General features: G+C 38.0%; 1 protein-coding gene across 1 annotated transcript in view; it reads left to right on the forward strand.

The window, feature by feature from the left end:
* The window catches only part of KLB (klotho beta), a 34,290-nt gene that overhangs the window by 9,606 nt on the left and 7,007 nt on the right, over nt 1-17,677 (forward strand). The window contains exons 2-3 of the mRNA XM_037829611.1: nt 7,608-8,118; nt 9,339-9,607. Coding sequence (XP_037685539.1) covers nt 7,608-8,118; nt 9,339-9,607 — 780 coding nt within the window. The remainder of the gene's footprint in view (nt 1-7,607; nt 8,119-9,338; nt 9,608-17,677) is intronic.

Raw genomic sequence — 17,677 nt, forward strand, 5'->3', positions numbered from 1 at the left:
TTATAATGATGATGATGATGTTATAATAGTGGATGAAAACACATTCTTCTCCCATTCCCAGTAAATACTACTATTAACGCAGAATAATTTTGCTTTATTAAATAACTAGTCTGTTTTTCCTTAGTGTCGCATTTCTTTAGAATACGCCGACAGAGACTAAAGAGATCATGTTTGTATTGTTGTATGATAACACATTGTAAACATATCCCCTTTCCCTTCATGTCTAAATGAATACTGGTCCTGCCCCTTGTTTAGCATACTGCCTTTACTCTACTCTGAATCTAATGGTGGAAGTGGATGGTGCTCGTAATGTTGGGAGAAGGTTTGTTTCCAGCACAGAGGTAGCATTGCATCTTCAGTGGAGATTATGTGACTAAATTTAAAATAAATGGCTGGGCCTAACTGTTATTGGTTCTTTTGTCCTGTTAATCCTATGTGTTGTATGCCTCTCTTTTAACCACCCTTACCTTGTTTTGAATGTCAACATATTATGGAGTAAATAATTTTTAAAAACTAAATACTCTTTAGTTATAATGAAATTCAGAATAACTGAACTTTATATTTTAGTTCTTGTTTTTTTGTTTTTTTTTTTTGTTTGTTTGTTTTGTTTTTATGGTTTTCTCAGTCTAATGTCCTCTGGCAGATTTCATGTCATGTATGTGACATATCCTTGCATTTTCACAGCCTGTCAGTCACCTTCTGTTCTAAGGTATGAAAGTGTGTTTCAAATTACATAATTGCAGGATATCTTGTAAATGACAGTGAACTAGAAGGTGAAGGACTTAGATCTAGTTCTAGTTCTAATTTCGTTATTGCTTTTTGAAGGTGGTGCTGCATTAAATACTGTGCAAGCACAATAGCCCTGCCCTTTCCATCTAAGACTGACAGTGGCATAATGAGCACCATCCTCAGGTCAAGATTCAAGTGTAGAGGTGATCCCTAAGGGATTCGCTTAGCCTCCGACCCCCATGAGGACGATATCCAACACCAACATTGCTGATTCGAGGAAGAGGAACAGGGACTGACACATAATGCCACACACTATGCTAGGCACCTGGACATGATTTTCTGACCCTGGCCCTCCCTCACAAATTTACTGGCAGGTCCTCCATAACCTTTCTAGGTGATCCTAAATTCATACATGGATTAATTTCCTCTCAGCATGCTAGAGGGTGGGATATAGTATCCTCATTCTAAAGGACTAAAAGACTGTTTAGTTCTTTTAATAACCAAGTGTAGCAGAAAGAAAATATAATTAAAACTGTATATCTTTGGCTCTTATCAATCGCCACTCCCCTACAGCTTCAAAATTTAGAAATGGTGGGACATATAGAATGCGGATGATGTAGTAAAGCAATTAGAAAGGCCGGGGTTCAAATCCTTGCTCTACCAACTATCCAGCCCCTGTGAACTTTGGCTTCCTCTTCTCTGAAATGGGAAAAACAAGTCCTACTTTGCAGAGGTTGTATTATCACCAAGTGTCCAGAAAACTACCTGATTCATAGTTGGCATACACTCAACAAGAATTCTAAGCCGGGATCTGCACTGGTCATCATTGAAAACTATGAACAAAATATAGTCACTGCACTCGAGAAGCTTGTAGGACCGAAGTGGATTTATGTGCTTATACAGTCTGGACAGCTCTCTCTAAGTAAAAGTATGGAAATAATAAATATGTAAATAGATAATACATAAATACAAAATTTGGTACAAGAGTGAATATTTAACTTAGAATGAGAAAAAAAACACAGAAAATTACTGTAGCTATGGAGATTCAGGTCCCTTTCTTTTGAGGTCTCTTTAGGGAATTCACTAGAATGCTAACCTAGACACGCTTGCTGATCCCAACCTGGCTTTTCTCCACCTAGAACGTTTACAGGGTCCCTCCCATGCAGGTGAGGGACCCTGAAGCTTAAGCTTCATTAGGTTCATAGTAAATCTGTTTTTGTTGCAACCCTAAAAAAAAGTAGGTGTTGTTCTTATTATTGTAATAAGTATATTATTTCTAATTTCCAGAATGGTTTCTATACTGATTATCTTTAACTCTTAAAATTTTCTAATTCCTGAGGAAAGTCTTCAAGTAACCAGTCCAGACCATTTTAACTTCAACATTACCCTCAGACATAGCCCTTTTACATGAAAAAAAATTATCAGGATCACTATTGTTAATGTACTAACAACAGAAAGCTTAAAATTTCATTCCACCCTCTACAAAGTTGGTATGCAAAGTTCTCTTTGGGCAGGTAACCTGTACTTCAGGAAACTACCAATTTACTAATATTGATTTCTTTACTCTCTCTTCTAATATGTGGGAAAAGCCACAGATGCTTCATTTAATTAAATTATGAACTTTATTCTGGCCTTTTTCCCTTTGTGTTGCCAGGATTAGATTTTGAGCCTGACATTAGTTCAATTTATAATCTTATAATTGAAATTAGAATTCTATAACAATAGCTGCAGTTTCAAGAAATAAGCAAGGACCTTTATTTTGAAGGAACAAATATGTTAAAGGTTAATTTTTACTTGATTCCTAGGGGGGAGTCCTGAATCTATACAAACTGAGAACAATTGGTTAAAATAATCTGACGATATAATGAATGAAAAGAAAATAGGAGGGAAAGTCAATAAAATGAATTTTAACATGACCTTTACCGAGTTATTCCAATCATAGAAACCATGAATTTGAACCATTAAAAATAGGATGGGTAAACATTTTCTTTATGGAAGATGGTAACTTTCATTGATATTTAAATTCTCTCCCAAGAATGAGAATAAGATATTGTTTTCAAGAAAGTTTTGAGGTCATCAAAAAATTCAAAGAAATAACAGTCACATGGTATATTTTAAGGAAATTATAGTCACATAAATTTTTAGCAATGAACAGTAAAATTTGCATACCATAAGCATCCAATAAATATTTGTGGAATACAGAAGGAAGGAACAAATGTTAAATAGTCCAGAAGAGTAAGCAATTGTAAGTAGTATAAAATGATACTAATATAAGAAATTGCTAATTAGATGAAAAAATGAATCAAAAAAATTAATCCCAGTCCAAAAAGACAATGAGTAAAACTCAATCACCTGCAAAAACAAATGAGGACAAAGGTGTCGGGCCATGAAACTCGGTGAGGTAAGGGTGAGCTATCTGTGGAAACTCTTTATGCCAGGCCGACTTCCTACCATAATGTTCCACAGTAAGTTATTTTCAGCTTGCTCTTTTGAAGTACTTCCAATTTACATTTTGTTTTCATAGGGTCTTCACTTAACAAACCTTATTTGATCTTCACAGCAACTTTCTAGGGTGTTTGTTTTTATCTCAGCATAATGGAGGAGGGAAGCCAGACTGCTGGAAGGGAAATAATTTGTCCAAGATCATAATGCTAATTAGTAGGGGGCCATTGTAGTGCCTGGGTGTCCTGCTTTCAAAAGCAGGGTCCTTTCCCCCATAGTACCAGGTAGGTTAATAGCATTTTTACATCATTCATGATGGCCGTTTATCCACGAATAGAGTTATCCATGTTTCACAAAAATTAATCGGTAATTTATTTATTAGAGTAGATAGCCAAAGGGCACTCACACAGATGGACAAAATGTGCAGAAATGAATTTGAAGCAGGAAATCTCAGAAATCCTATGTAAATGTTGTGTACCCAGCAAATTGAACCTGGTTTGAGCTGTTTCTAGGAACCAATCATAATTCTTGCCTCAAGAGAAAGTTTGAAGGGCAGTAAGCAGGATGTAAATCTATCATGTCATTAGATTTAGGTCCTGCTTGTATTCATTACATCCATACCTGGGAAATGCAGTCTATACTTAAATGAGTGTTTTTTATATGTTTTGTTTTGTTACCACATATTCCTAGGTGGAAAACCAACTATGCTAAATGTTAACTTTGTTACATTTTGGAAAGCAATTTTGAAATATTTAAAATGATTAAAAAAAAATAGGTAGCCCATTCCTAGGATTAACAAAAGGAAATAGTTTTTAAAAATTAAAAGCTATATGCCCTGAGTTATTTATTGCAACATTATTTATGACAAGTAAAAAAAGAAGAAAATCAAGCTAATTTCTTTCAAAAGAGAGGGATGGTTAAGTAAATCATATTTCATCCACTTGATGAATTCTTATACTATTAAATTAGACAATTTTGAAGGCAGAAATAATATAGAAAATGTTTAAAGTGATTTTAGTTAGGAAATATATTGGTAAAGGCTGGAAGAGAACACAGAAATATGAGAACAGTTTGTTATGGTTGTGGATCTTTTAAACAAATTTTAACAGTTTTTATGTAATATTTTATTAAATAGCTTACAATAAGCAAATTGTTACAGTTCACATGACGATATCTCAGCCAAAATCTGACTAAAAGCATGCAAGAATTTGGAAACTTAACTTTCGACAAATGCCAGGAGGTTCATTAAAACAGACATGTATGGTGCTTCGCATTTGTTCATCTTCTTCAACCCATCCCTTCCATCTCCCCCTTCCTTTCCCCAGTATTCTGCCATGTCTTTATGACCTCTAATCCTTTCTTCGTCTTTGTTTCAAAAGTTGCTCCAGCTATCCTACTTGCTTCCTATCATCCACAGAACTTATCAGAGACTGAACTTCCAGGGGCATCAAAGGGAGCTGCCACATTAGACTAGAGGAGGGAGCAGGAGATTTCAGCTCCTGACTGTCTCTCTGTGACATAGACCTGATAATTGGCTCAAAAAGAAAAGCCCGCTGACTTTCCCTTTAAGCTACTGTATCTAAAGAACAAAGGTTGAAACTCCCTTTAATCAATCATTCCAAAGGTGGATGGCCTTGTACAAGACAGATGATAACCTTGGAAAATGGTAGAGTGGCTGTTGTGCAAGGTTTCAGGGCCCAGGGTTGCACTCCCCTACCAATTCCATTTTAGTTTACCCAACGGACCTTCTTCATGAGCTGCAGACTAAAGGCCATGCATAAATACCCCTGTTTCATCAAGATTTATATCAAACTCATTAACTCTGAGCAATACTTTTTACCTTGTTCCTTGGTAAATAGGATCAAGTTATAACCATTAAGTACTACACAGAGGACCTCCCCCACATTCTCTACATGAGGATGGAGAGGCAGTCTTCAGCCCAGAGTAAAGATAACCCTAGACACCTTGATAGCCTATGCAAATATCAGCAAAGGTGAAAGAGACACTGTGGATCACGAAGGTCACCTTGGGGTGTGACAGCACATATACATGTATGTCCAGAAGACACTTGGAAAAGGTGTTACAAAGGTACATGTCTGCTCATTGTCTTCAAAGCTGTACTATTTCTCATTAAAATGCTGATGTAACCAAGATTTTATTGCAACTTGGATCATCTTTCATATACATAATCACTGAAACATCCAACAGAACATAGGTTTTGAAGAAACTTCTCCCACTTTTTCTTCCTATTAGGACTGGGTTAATAAATTTATACTGATTCCATCAGTTTATGGCTCTGGATCTTACATGTGTTAAGTGCTTTATACTTTACATCAGAGGGACAAGACAACCCTGAAAGAGACACACTGTTCACTATGGCTTTTATGAATAAAAGCACTGAGGCTTTCAAGGGATTTAAGTGATTGATTAGAATGAAGCAAAGAATGCTCCCATTGAATTCTAGTAATGCATGATTACTTCTGTTTCATAGAATCAGGAAAAAAGCAGTTCTCAAGACATTCAGTTGGGATTCCAAACCCAGAAGGGTCTAGAAAAGGATGCAGAGACCACCTAAGGCAAGGTTGGCTCCAGGGTCCCCTGGGATTCTTTCCAGAAGCCGTAATTTCTGGAAAGTTGGAACAAGGGATTGGAAAAAAGGGAGAAGGCTACAGCCTGAACACTTCTCTGAGAGGAAGGCATTCTTAGGGATCTTTGTGACTATTTGGATGCTAAGTGGTTCCAGGATCTTCTAGTTAAAAATCGAGCAAGGGGAGGTAGGTAGTGGTAGTACATTAAGGCATCTGAAGTCCTCCAGAAAATCTTTCAGGGAATGATTTAAATTAGCTTTTCTTGCATGAAAACAGAGAGGTATCAGTTTGGAATGCTCACCCCTTGCATTAATGCCTTCCTTTCCCAACCCTAACAGGATTTACAGAACATTTTCGGTGTTCACAGGCTCTATTAGCTTTGAATCACATAAAATTGCCTTTTGACCTAAAAAAAGGCAATTTCAGATGGCTCAACCTAATGTAACATCTATAGAGAGCAAAAGGAAAGCTAAGAAACAAAACTGTAAACAGATTCTGTGGGTTAAAAATAACAGGTGGTTGTGAGCTTGTTTTATAAACACCTAGATGGAGAAGTTGGGAGATCTAGGAAGAGAAGTCAAGAATGAGGGGAAGTCAAATGCTGACGGGAGGAGAGGTGACTGTGACACAGAAGAAGGATGATCCTGCCAATACCAAGAGAAGTGGTCCTGGGTATTTAAAACTGGCCTAGAGTCCTTAACATTTGTTCCTCCTTCTGTTTTAGCTCATGACTCTTGGCTGAACCATGCCTTCTGGCTTTTACTTTTTTTTCCATTTAATGTCTTATTTTATGCATTTTTTTGTTTCTCTTTCACACACTTCAGTCTTATTTTCCCAATAAGATTATTGGCTCCTAAGGGCAAGTTCTTGTGCCATATATTTCCTTCAATCAGAGCCTGCCAGGTGTGGATAAGTGTTCAGTAAGTACCTGCTAAATCCACCAGATACCAATCACGAGGCTTTGTCTTAAGAGAGCTCAGCTGGAAAGGTAAAGTTCAGGAGGGCCAACGATAATAACAGTTTTAGGCAGCACCTCCTATGTGACAGATTCTATTGTGCTACGTTTCATTTTATATATATATATATATATACTCTAAATCTGACCACAACCTTATAAGGGGCATTACTATTGTTGTTAGTAGTTACCTCATTTTACAGCTGAAGAAATTAAGATATTTCAGAAAGGTTAAATGACTTGCACAAGGCCACACAGTAAGTACCTGAATTTCAAACCCCGGTGAGCTGACTCCAGAGCCCACATTCCTTCCAGTGATTTTCTGTTTTGTGCAGTGCCCAATGCCCTTTTGTAATAATAATAATAGTAATAATAATAATAATAGCAGCTAAGGCTTATATAGAGCTTCTTCTGTACTGGACATTGTTACAAAGCTCTTTACATATATTAACTCAAATTCTCACAACAACCCTAGGAGATGGGCTCTACTGTTAGCCATTTACAGGATCTAGAGCCTGTGTTTCCCTGGACTTCTACATTAGGATAAAGGGAGATTATGTAGAACAGTAAAAGATCGCTGCTCTTTCTTATGTAGAGGAAGAAACCCCATGATACACATAGCACCTGACCTCCCAGCACCTAGCCCCAAGAGGACCTGGGAAGGGAGCCAGGCAGAGAAGTAAGGTGGAGCCTGCACTAGGGCTCTCTCCCTGCCCCTTAATGATCCCATAAGAGAAACATCAGGATAGAAGCACAGGGGAAGTGGACAAAGAGCAGATCTTGAGGTTATTAAAGCTCCTTGGCTGCTTGTCCATGAAGAATCCTTCCACCAGCCAAGTTACCACCCTTGTGAGAAAGGATGATAAAGATTAATAATATTCTCTTCTTATCAGGCTCATTCGAAAGTTTGGCATAACTACAACATAAACTTCCGCCCACATCAGAAGGGTTGGTTATCGATTACGCTGGGATCCCATTGGATTGAACCAAACAGATCAGAAAATACAATGGATATACTCAAGTGCCAACAATCCATGATTTCTGTGCTGGGATGGTTTGCCACACCTATCCACGGGGATGGTGACTATCCGGAGGTAATGAAAAAGAAGTTGCTCTCCATTCTACCCCTTTTCTCTGAAGCAGAGAAGAATGAGGTGAGGGGCACAGCCGACTTCTTTGCCTTTTCCTTTGGACCCAATAATTTCAAGCCACTAAACACTATGACTAAAATGGGACAAAATGTGTCACTCAATTTAAGAGAAGTGCTAAACTGGATTAAACTGGAATATGGCAATTCCCGAATTTTGATTGCTGAGAATGGCTGGTTCACCGACAGTCATGTGAAAACAGAAGATACCACAGCTATCTACATGATGAAGAATTTCCTCAACCAGGTTCTTCAAGGTTGGTTGCACATTAGCACAATTTTTAAAATTGTGACTATGTATACTACAGAATATTTAAAGTCACCTTTGAATATATATAATGATGTTGGGCATTTGTATTGTCCAATGTTGACCCAATTTCTTAACGTTACTCCTATGTTCTTTTTGAATAAAAGTTTGAGAACTTAATAATTTTAGACTGCAGATACATCCTTAATTGGCAAGATGATGCTGTTTCATCCTTTTAAAAAGAACATAACGCTAAAAGCAATGTTTTTAAGTTTTCTGATTTCTAACTTTCTAAACATTTCTTGAAATTGTGATCCTTTTACTCTCATATGATTGGATGACGTGTGAAGACAAAGAATGAGCTATGAATGGCAAAGCTGAGTGATTTCTATTGCTCATGAATATGCAATATTTCTTCTGACTCCTGCTTATCCCTGAATTCCTTTTCTGTCTCTCAAGTGGTGAAATCTACAGATGGCTGACTGAAATAATGGAATAGAAGTTCAGCTCAAGTTACGGTTCTGTCCCCTGCAGTGTTGGGTTTCACCTCTCTCAAATATAAATGATACTTTCTAGAACTCTACAGTTCTCTTTACAAATCACTAGCTTGGAGGAAAATCCAGGTTCTGCAGGGGAGGGTCATCGGGGAAGCTTCTCAGGGAGAGTCAGAACCTGCTCCGTCTCGCACATTGGGGCAGCAACATGGAACAGAGCCATACCCAACAGCACCCTCTAGGGCAGAGCATCTTCCTGCCCCTCAGCCCAGTGCTCGTTTTCTTACAACACTTTGTTTCTTTTCCCTTATTATTATATTCCCTTAAGTCTAAAAGCTGATTTTTTCATCCCTGAAGGATGGGTTAATAGGATGGATAGTTTGTCCACAAACGGGAACCAACCCACATTGAAAATGAGTCTTGGTCATGAGGAGACAACTGCATTAGTCCCAAAGGGTTCCTGAAATTACCACAACCCCTGGCACAGATTTGCATACTAAGTCTCGAGAATAATTTTAATTTAATTATTTAATTGCATCACTCACTTTTTGGAGGGTACCATTCTGTTGCTCTTCAGATATGAATCTGAATTTTCCATTTAACACAATGAACCTGAATATTAGGAAAAAGGCTGGGTTCATAATATGCTGTCTCCTGGAATGTTGTTAGGGAAGTCATAAACATGAGCCCAAGTGCTTAGGCCCCTGATCACCTCTGCTTTCTTTTCTCTGTGCAGCAATAAGGTTTGATGAAGTACCAGTGTTTGGTTACACTGCCTGGTCTCTTCTGGATGGCTTTGAATGGCAGGATGCTTACACCATCCGCCGCGGATTATTTTATGTGGATTTTAATAGTAAACACAAAGAACGAAAACCCAAGTCTTCGGCATATTACTATAAACAGATTATTCAAGAAAATGGTTTCATTTTGAAAGAGTCCATACCAGATGTGCAGGGTCAGTTTCCCTGCGACTTCTCCTGGGGTATCACGGAATCTGTTCTAAAGGTAAGTGGCTATTTAAAAATTAACTATAAACTAGGACTAATTGTACACAGTATTTTTATTTTATGTACTCAATGGCAGCCAAGAAATAGCTGTCAGGCAATGTCAAATACTATGATCATTTGGTGGTTATGAAGGGGAGTTGGGGAAAGAGGAGGGAAGAGGAATAGGGGAATTAACACTTACTGAGGGCCTTTTATGTGCCAACACTCAAGTTTAGTGATGGAGGTAAAGAGAGGTGCCTTCAAGGAGTACACATTCTAGGGGGAACTTGCAGTCACTTCTGTGTGAGGCATTTGTTGGTAGTGTCAAAATTATAGGAAAAAGTTTTTTCATGGATTTTTCTCTATTGACAAGAGAAAATTATTAGTGACTCTTTAAGCTGTTCCTGTTATTTAATAGATTTGGGTAATTTTCCTTATGAGGGCTCTGTGTTCTGGATTTGTGTCCCAGTGGGACCTCCATGAATGTCTCATCCCTCACCTTCTTCAGATGTTTACTGAAATGTCACCATCTCTGTAAACCTTCCCTCCACTTCAAAAAAAAAAAAAAAAAAAAAAAATCATAACCTTAGCCCTATCATATCTCATCCCCCTTTCTGCTTTATTTTTCTATGTAGCACTCATCACCATATAACATGCTATGTGTTTTACTCATTTTTCTTACTACCCCCTACTTGAATGCAGGCCACATGAGTGCAGAGACGTTTGAGGCTTTGTTGCCTGCTCTTGGCCTCCCTAGAGCAGTGCTGGGCACATGGCAGGTATTCAATACACAGTGAATGAATGAGTTCAACTTTTAAAGCCAGATGAGATCTTAAAGACCTTCTATTCCAAATCCTTCATGACAGGTGAGGGAAATGAGACCCATCAATTAATAACCAAGGTTCATGGGACTTGCCCAAGGTAACAAAAGTGGTGGCAGAACTGTAGCAGGCAGCCCTCAAGCCTCCAGACTCACAGTGCTCTTTCCAGAATAATAGTGTTCTAGTTTGCTAATGCTGCAAGAATGCAAAACACCAGAGATGGGTTGGCTTTTATAAAAGGGGGTTTATTTGGTTACATAGTTACAGTCTTAAGGCCATAAAGTGTCCAAGGTAACACATCAGCAATAGGGTACTTTCACTGGAGGATGGTCAATGGTGTCAGGGAAACCTCTGTTAGCTGGGAAGGCATGTGGCTGGTGTCTGCTCCAAAGTTCTGGTTTCAAAATGGCTTTCTCCCAGGACGTTCCTCTCTAGGCTGCAGTTCCTCAAAAATGTCACTTTTAGTTGCACTTGGGGTATTTGTCCTCTCTCAGCTTCTCTGGAGCAAGAGTCTGCTTTCAATGGCTGTCTTCAAACTGTCTCTCATCTGCAGTTCCTGTGCTTTCTTCAAAGAGTCCCTCTTGGCTGTAGCTCCTCTTCAAAATGTCACTCACAGCTGCACTGAGTTCCTTCTGTTTGTCAGCTCATTTATATGGCTCCACTGATCAAGGCCCACCCTGAATGGGTGGGGCCACGCCTCCATGGAAATGTCTCATCAGAGTTATCACCTACAGTTGAGTGGGGCATATTTCCATGCAAACAACCTAATCCAAACATTCCAACTTAATCCCCACTAATATGTCTGCCCCACAAGATTGCATCAGAGAATATGGCTTTTTCTGGGGGACATAATACATTCAAATCAGCACAAATAGTAACTACCTTTCGAGCCTTTTCTATGTGCCAAGTACTTAACTGCTGTATGCATGTGCATTCTCTCACTTAACCTTCAAAGTTCCATTTTACAGGCAAGGAAATAGGTTTAAGAAGTTACATACCTTGCCCAGGTTACCCAGATCTGTTTCCTGACTTCTGTGTTCTAAGAATTGACAATACCACACTACTGACTGTATTCTAGAAGCACATGGACAGGCAACAATCTGTAGATGGACTAGGGAGGGGACCAGACAAAAGGGCCCAAACCATGAGTGAGCAAAGTTCACAGGCTATGGATCACAAACTCTGTCCATATTTAAACAAGTCTTTAGTAAAGGCTCAGGGATGATAAAAGGGGAAAAGATATAGATGGTAACATAACAGCAACTCATCTTCAGTTGTGTGCCTTATGGAGCCCCCTACTTGCTCATTCCTATTTCTGCCTTCAGACTGTCAGAGGCAGCCTGTCTTTTCCCTACCACTTCAAGTGTGCTTTTTATTTTTCAAATTTTCCAAAAAGAAAGACCCTGGGAAAGACAAGAGTTCCCTCTTCTACTATATATGACCCCACCTGCAAATTCTTGCTTCATCTGAGGACCCACTGATCCCCAGTGACTGACGCTGTAAATGTCCACCCTCCTTCTGAGACCCCACTCCTATTCCCAGGAGCAAGAACTTTCCAAGTGGAAAGAGGTTCTGTGAGCAATCAGATCTGAGTCTCATGCTCACCCCTGCAGTCCAGCAGGAAGACAGCTTCTCCTGAACCACTTGGACTGAGAATATGGATGAATGATTTTCCAAGAAAAATCAGGGTGCTTTTTGGAAAAAAAAAAATCCACCAGAGAACATATGAATAGATGCTGCAAAAGCAAAAAGAAACTAAATGACCTCTACTGGGAGACTGAGAAAATTAAAGTAACACTTTAAAAATATTACTATACATACCCACTCATGATCGTATTTTATTTCCCCCTAGCTTTCTTTTCTTTTAACTTTTATTTTTGAAATAATTCAAACTTACAGGAATGTTGCAAAAATAATATAAAATCCATACAGAGAACTCCAACATACCCCCACCATCCCAGCTCCACTGATTTTAATGTTTTGCCATCTCTGCTGTATCATTCTATCTTTCTTTCTATCTATCCATCTATCTACCTGTCTGTCCATCTATCTTCTGACCATTTGAGAGCAGGTTGCAGACATCATACTCCTTGAACACATAATACTTCCATATATATTTCTACAAATAAGGATATTTGCTTATGTAATCATCTTAAGTGCAGTTATCTCTTAAGTTCAAGAAATTAAACATTGAAATAAAGCTTACACACCATATTCCAATTTTTTCTTCTGTCCCAATAATGTCCTTTTGAGCCTTTTCTCCTCCCTTGTTAGAGTCCATCCAGGGTTATGCATTGTTTTTAATTTTCATTATCTCTTTAGTTCTCTTTCTTTTTTTTTTAATTGTGTAAAAATATATACAACATAAATCTTCCCATCCTGCCCCCTCCCAGGTATACTATTCAGTAGGATTAATCACATTTGCAATCTTGCAGTACCCTCCCCACCATGCATTACTACAACTTTTCCCTTCACCCCAGACAGACACCCTACATTCATTTTGCATTAGCTCCCCTTGCCTCTGCCCCCACCACTGGTAACCTGTACTCTACTTTCTGTCTCTGTAAGTTAGCATATTCTCTGATATTTTCTTTGTGGTTACCATGGGGCTTAAATATAACATCCTAAATCTATAACAATCTTGTTTGCTTTGATAGCGATTTAACTTCAATAATACACACTATGCTCCTATAACCCTCTGCCCCCATACCTTCATGTTAGTCTTGTCACAAATTACATATTTATACATTTTGAGTTCAAAATGACTGATTTATCATTATGTTTTGTGCGCGCATTTGCGTTTTAGACACTGTAGGAAGTAACAAATAGTTACAAAACAAAAATAAAATAACACTGACATTTATATTTACTCATGTCATTATCTTTACCAGAGATCTTTATTTCTTCGTGTGGCTTCAGTCAATTGTCTAATATCCTTTCCTTCCAACCTGCTGAACTTTCTATAGTGTTTCTTGTAGGGCTGGTCTGGTGGTGACGAAATTCCTAGGCTTTTATCTGGACATGTCTTATTTCCTTCCTTATTTTTGAAAGACAGTTTTGCCAGCTATAGAATTCTTGGTTGGCAGGTTTTTGCTTTTGGCACTTTAAATATGTCTTCCCACTGCTTTCTTGCCTCTATGGTTTCTGATGAGAAATTGGCACTTAATTTTACTGAGTTTCCCTTGTATGTTGCTTCTCTCTTGTGGCTTTCAGAATTCTTTATTTTGGCATTTAACAGTTTGATTATAACATTGCACAGTGTGGGTCTACTGGGTTTATCCTGTTTGGAGTTCACTGGGCATCTTGATGTGTATGTTCATGTCTTGTGTAAATTTGGAAAGTTTTCAGCCATTATTTCTTTAAATATTCTGTTCCTTTCTCTCTTTCTCCTCTTGGGATTCCACAATGCGTATATTTGTATGCCTGATGTGTCCCACAGATTATTCAGGCTCTGTTCACTTTTCTTCCTTCTATCTTCTTTCTGCTCTTCTGACTGGATGATTTCAAATTGTCCTATCTTCAAGTTCACTGATTCTTCTGCCAACTCAAATCTGCTGTTGAACCAACCCCTCTAGTGATTTTTAATTTCTGTTATTGTAGTCTTCAGTTATGTTTAGCTCCTTATCATAATTTCCATTCTATATTGATATTCTTTGTGTTCATCTGTTTTCCTGATTTCCTTTAGTTTGTTGTCTGTGTTTTCTTTTAGCAATTTAAGCATGTTTAGGGCCATTTATTTAAAGTCTTTGTCTGGAATGTCCCAGGTCTGATATTCTTTATTGATGGTTTCTAATACTTTAATCATCTCTACCTCGGCTACTTCCTTTTTTGTGTGTGCTTTGTAATCTTTTGTTGAAACTTGGGCATTTGATATTTAATATGTTATCAGTGGAATTTAGACTCTGAGGCAACTGTTCCTTAAGGTTGCATCAAGTTAGTGTAATGACAAAGCTTTACTCAAATGCCACTAACAAAAAAAAAAAAAAAAAAAAAAAGGAAAAAAAAAAAAAAAATTTCCCAGTCTTTGCAGATTGACCTGTGTAGTTCTCTCCTTCAGAGCTTAACAATACAAAGAGTTTAAAGAATAGCTCCAGCCAAAGGGTAGGGGCCTCCCTGGTCCTTTCTGCCCATGTGTCTTGTCTTGGGCATGGCTGTTTGACCCTAGGAATTGTCCCATTTATGCAGATATGAAAGTCCCCTCTTCCTTAAGAAACAGTTTCCTCAGCGTCCCAGGCAAGCATTGCACTTATTGCCAGCAATCCCTTGTTCCAGGCAGTACAAATTTACTGTTTTCCCACAGCATTCTGTAAGAGAACTCTGCAAGCTGCCTTCTACATACAGAACAAATTCTGGCACAGCAAGTCTCTCAGGCCACCACCAAACAGATTGGGTGAGACATACATGCTCCCAATATGTACATGAGGGTTACTCTGCTCCCTCTGAAACTGGGACCAGGGATCTGCACTAGGAGCATGGTCAGCTCTGCACCAAGTCAGTAAGGGATGGGGAAGGGGCCAGCCAGGGCATCATGAGATCCTAGTGCTTTTAAATGGCCTTTATCTTGATTTGGCAATTGCCCTACTACTGCAGTCCTTTAACTGTTTTCTGGAGCTTTAAGAAAGATATTTCTGCCAATTCCTGCTGGTTGTCAAAGCTTCTGTGGGGCATGGTCCCTGAAGCTTCTCACTTCACTATCATGGTTGTGATGGAGCCTCCTTCCCCTAGATTCTTAGCATTTTTTCCTCCAACTTTCTGTTTTGAAAAATTTCAAACTAGCACAATAAAAACTCATATTCCGTTCATCAAGATTGATCAATTGTTAACATGTTGCCACATTTGTGTTATTTCTCTTTTATGAACCATTGGAAAGTAAGTCACAGACATCATTATACATGACTCCCAAATACCTCACCATGTATCTCCTAAGAACAAGGACATCCTCTTATATCATTATAATATCATTATCATATCCAGGAAGCTTAGCACTGATTCAATATCATCTAACATAAAACCCATATTAACATTTTCCTAAATGTTCCAAGCATATCCTTTATAGATTTTTAAAAAATATATTTGGATTCAGAATGGTTGCCACACACTGGAGCCTCCTTTTCTTAAGAGCAATCCCCCCAGTTTTATGGTACTGACATTGCAGAAGTGTCTCATATTGTGGATTAGTCTGATTGTTTCTTTATTAGATTCAGTTAACCATTTTTGGAAAGAATACACATCGATGATGATGTGTATTTCCCAATGCATCACACCAGGAGGCACATAATGTCAATTTGTTTCATTATTGGAAACATTAGATGGTCGAAGTGGCTTTTAGCCAGGTTTCTTGGTTAAGGAGGCATTTGACAGATTTTTAATTGAAAGTTACATATCCCATTTGTAATTAAGAACTAATCTGATGGTGATATGGAGACTATATATTCTGTTCATGAACAATTCACCCAATGGTTTTAACATTTATTCATGAATTTTGACTGAATTCTTACTTTGTAGATTGTAAAATGGGGAATTCTAATTAGATTATTCCTTCTATATGTATTAGTTGGTATTCTTCATAAGTAAAATTTTCTCCTGCCCCACTGCTGCTGCTTAAAAATTTTTTTCTGAGCATCATATCACTGTGGATATAGATTATTTTTTAATTCAGTGTGTTATCATTCATTACTGTTATTATTTCATCATTCTTTTTGATGCTTGAATTGTCTCAAATTGGGCCAGTGGGGTCCCTTCTAGATGCTCCCATGTCTTTTTGACATTTCCCTTTTTAAGCATTTCTTTATTTTCTGGGACAAGATGTCCCAGGATCATCTTATTCTCTTCCTATCCCAGACATGGAGAAAGCCATTTCTCCAAAGAACCCAGGATCTTTTTAGCGGGGAATATTTAAAACCAAGCTTGGGAGCTAGGGTTGGAATCAGGTTGCATCACCTTTAATGAGATCTCTTAAGCAGATTAATCACACCCACCTTCTGCCTAAGACACATGCTTTGGTTTTTAAAAGTTAGACTTTGATTTTTTTTTTTAAATCTTTTTTTAAAATTAATTAATCAATTAATTTTATTTTTATTTTTTATGGAATTTTACTGAGATATAGTCACACACCAGATAATCATCCAAAGCATACAAGCAGTGGTTCATGGTATCATCATACAGTTGTGCATTCGTCACCACAATAAATTTTTCAACATTTTTATTAATCCAAAAAAATTAAAAATAAGAAAATAAAAATAAAAATGAAAAAGAACACCCAAAATATCCCATTCCCCTTATCCCCCCCCTCCCCCATTACTTACTTTGATTTGATTTTGATCTTGCCTTGCCTAGTGGCAAGATTGCCTTTTGTAAACATCCTTTCAATATCATGATTTCAATAACTGAGCTTTGAAAACACTGAAACTGGCCTCTAGGCTAGGAGGATTTTACTCAAATAATTATTATATACAAATTTAACTTCATACTCACATGGTCAATGTTCTCTCAGTCTAATGTTCCAGATAACTGGTTGGCAGATGGCAAGTGGGTAGTGATATGGTTTTCTAATTAGACTATGAAAGATGACACATGAGAAAACAATTAGAGGGAAAATATTTACCAAAGGTTTTTTTCCCCTCTGGTGTACTTAAATTCAGTCATGGGAAGAAAAAACGTCTTTAAAACAAGTACAGAACTGTTACTTTCTCTTATTAATCTGAAATTTGGAAAATGTGTTTCTTAATCCCTTTTCTGTTTTAGTTTAGACTTAAGGCCTAGCAGGCAATTATTGCCACTAGAGAAAACAAAACCTGAGTCATAACAACCTTATGTTGGTAGGGTGTATTAAAGCTGAGAGAGCACTTTCCCAGAGTCACTGAGTCCTCACAGCACACTTGTGAGGTGAATGAAACTGCTCCATCACTATATAGTTGTCAAGCCAGCATCCCAAAGGGACAGAAATGGGACAGGAGTCCAGATCTTTGGTTGTTCTGGCCAGGCCAGAGCCCTCTCTTTGGTGGAGGGGCAGGAAAAGAAATACCATAAGATCCAAGAGTCAACCTTGGGAGTTTCTGAAAATATTTTACTTCCCAAGAGCCTTAGATTTTCAGGGCTACTGTAACAAACTGGATGGCTTAAAACAACAAAAATTTATCATCTCACAATTTCTTGAGACTATTAATCCGAAATCTAAATGTTGGCAGGGCCATGCTCCATCTTAAATCCATAAAGGAGAATCTTTCCATGCCTCTTCTAGCTTCTGGTGTTTGGCATTCCTTGACTTG

The sequence above is a fragment of the Choloepus didactylus genome, chromosome 3 (genome assembly GCF_015220235.1).
Source record: "Choloepus didactylus isolate mChoDid1 chromosome 3, mChoDid1.pri, whole genome shotgun sequence".
NCBI lineage: Eukaryota > Metazoa > Chordata > Mammalia > Pilosa > Megalonychidae > Choloepus > Choloepus didactylus.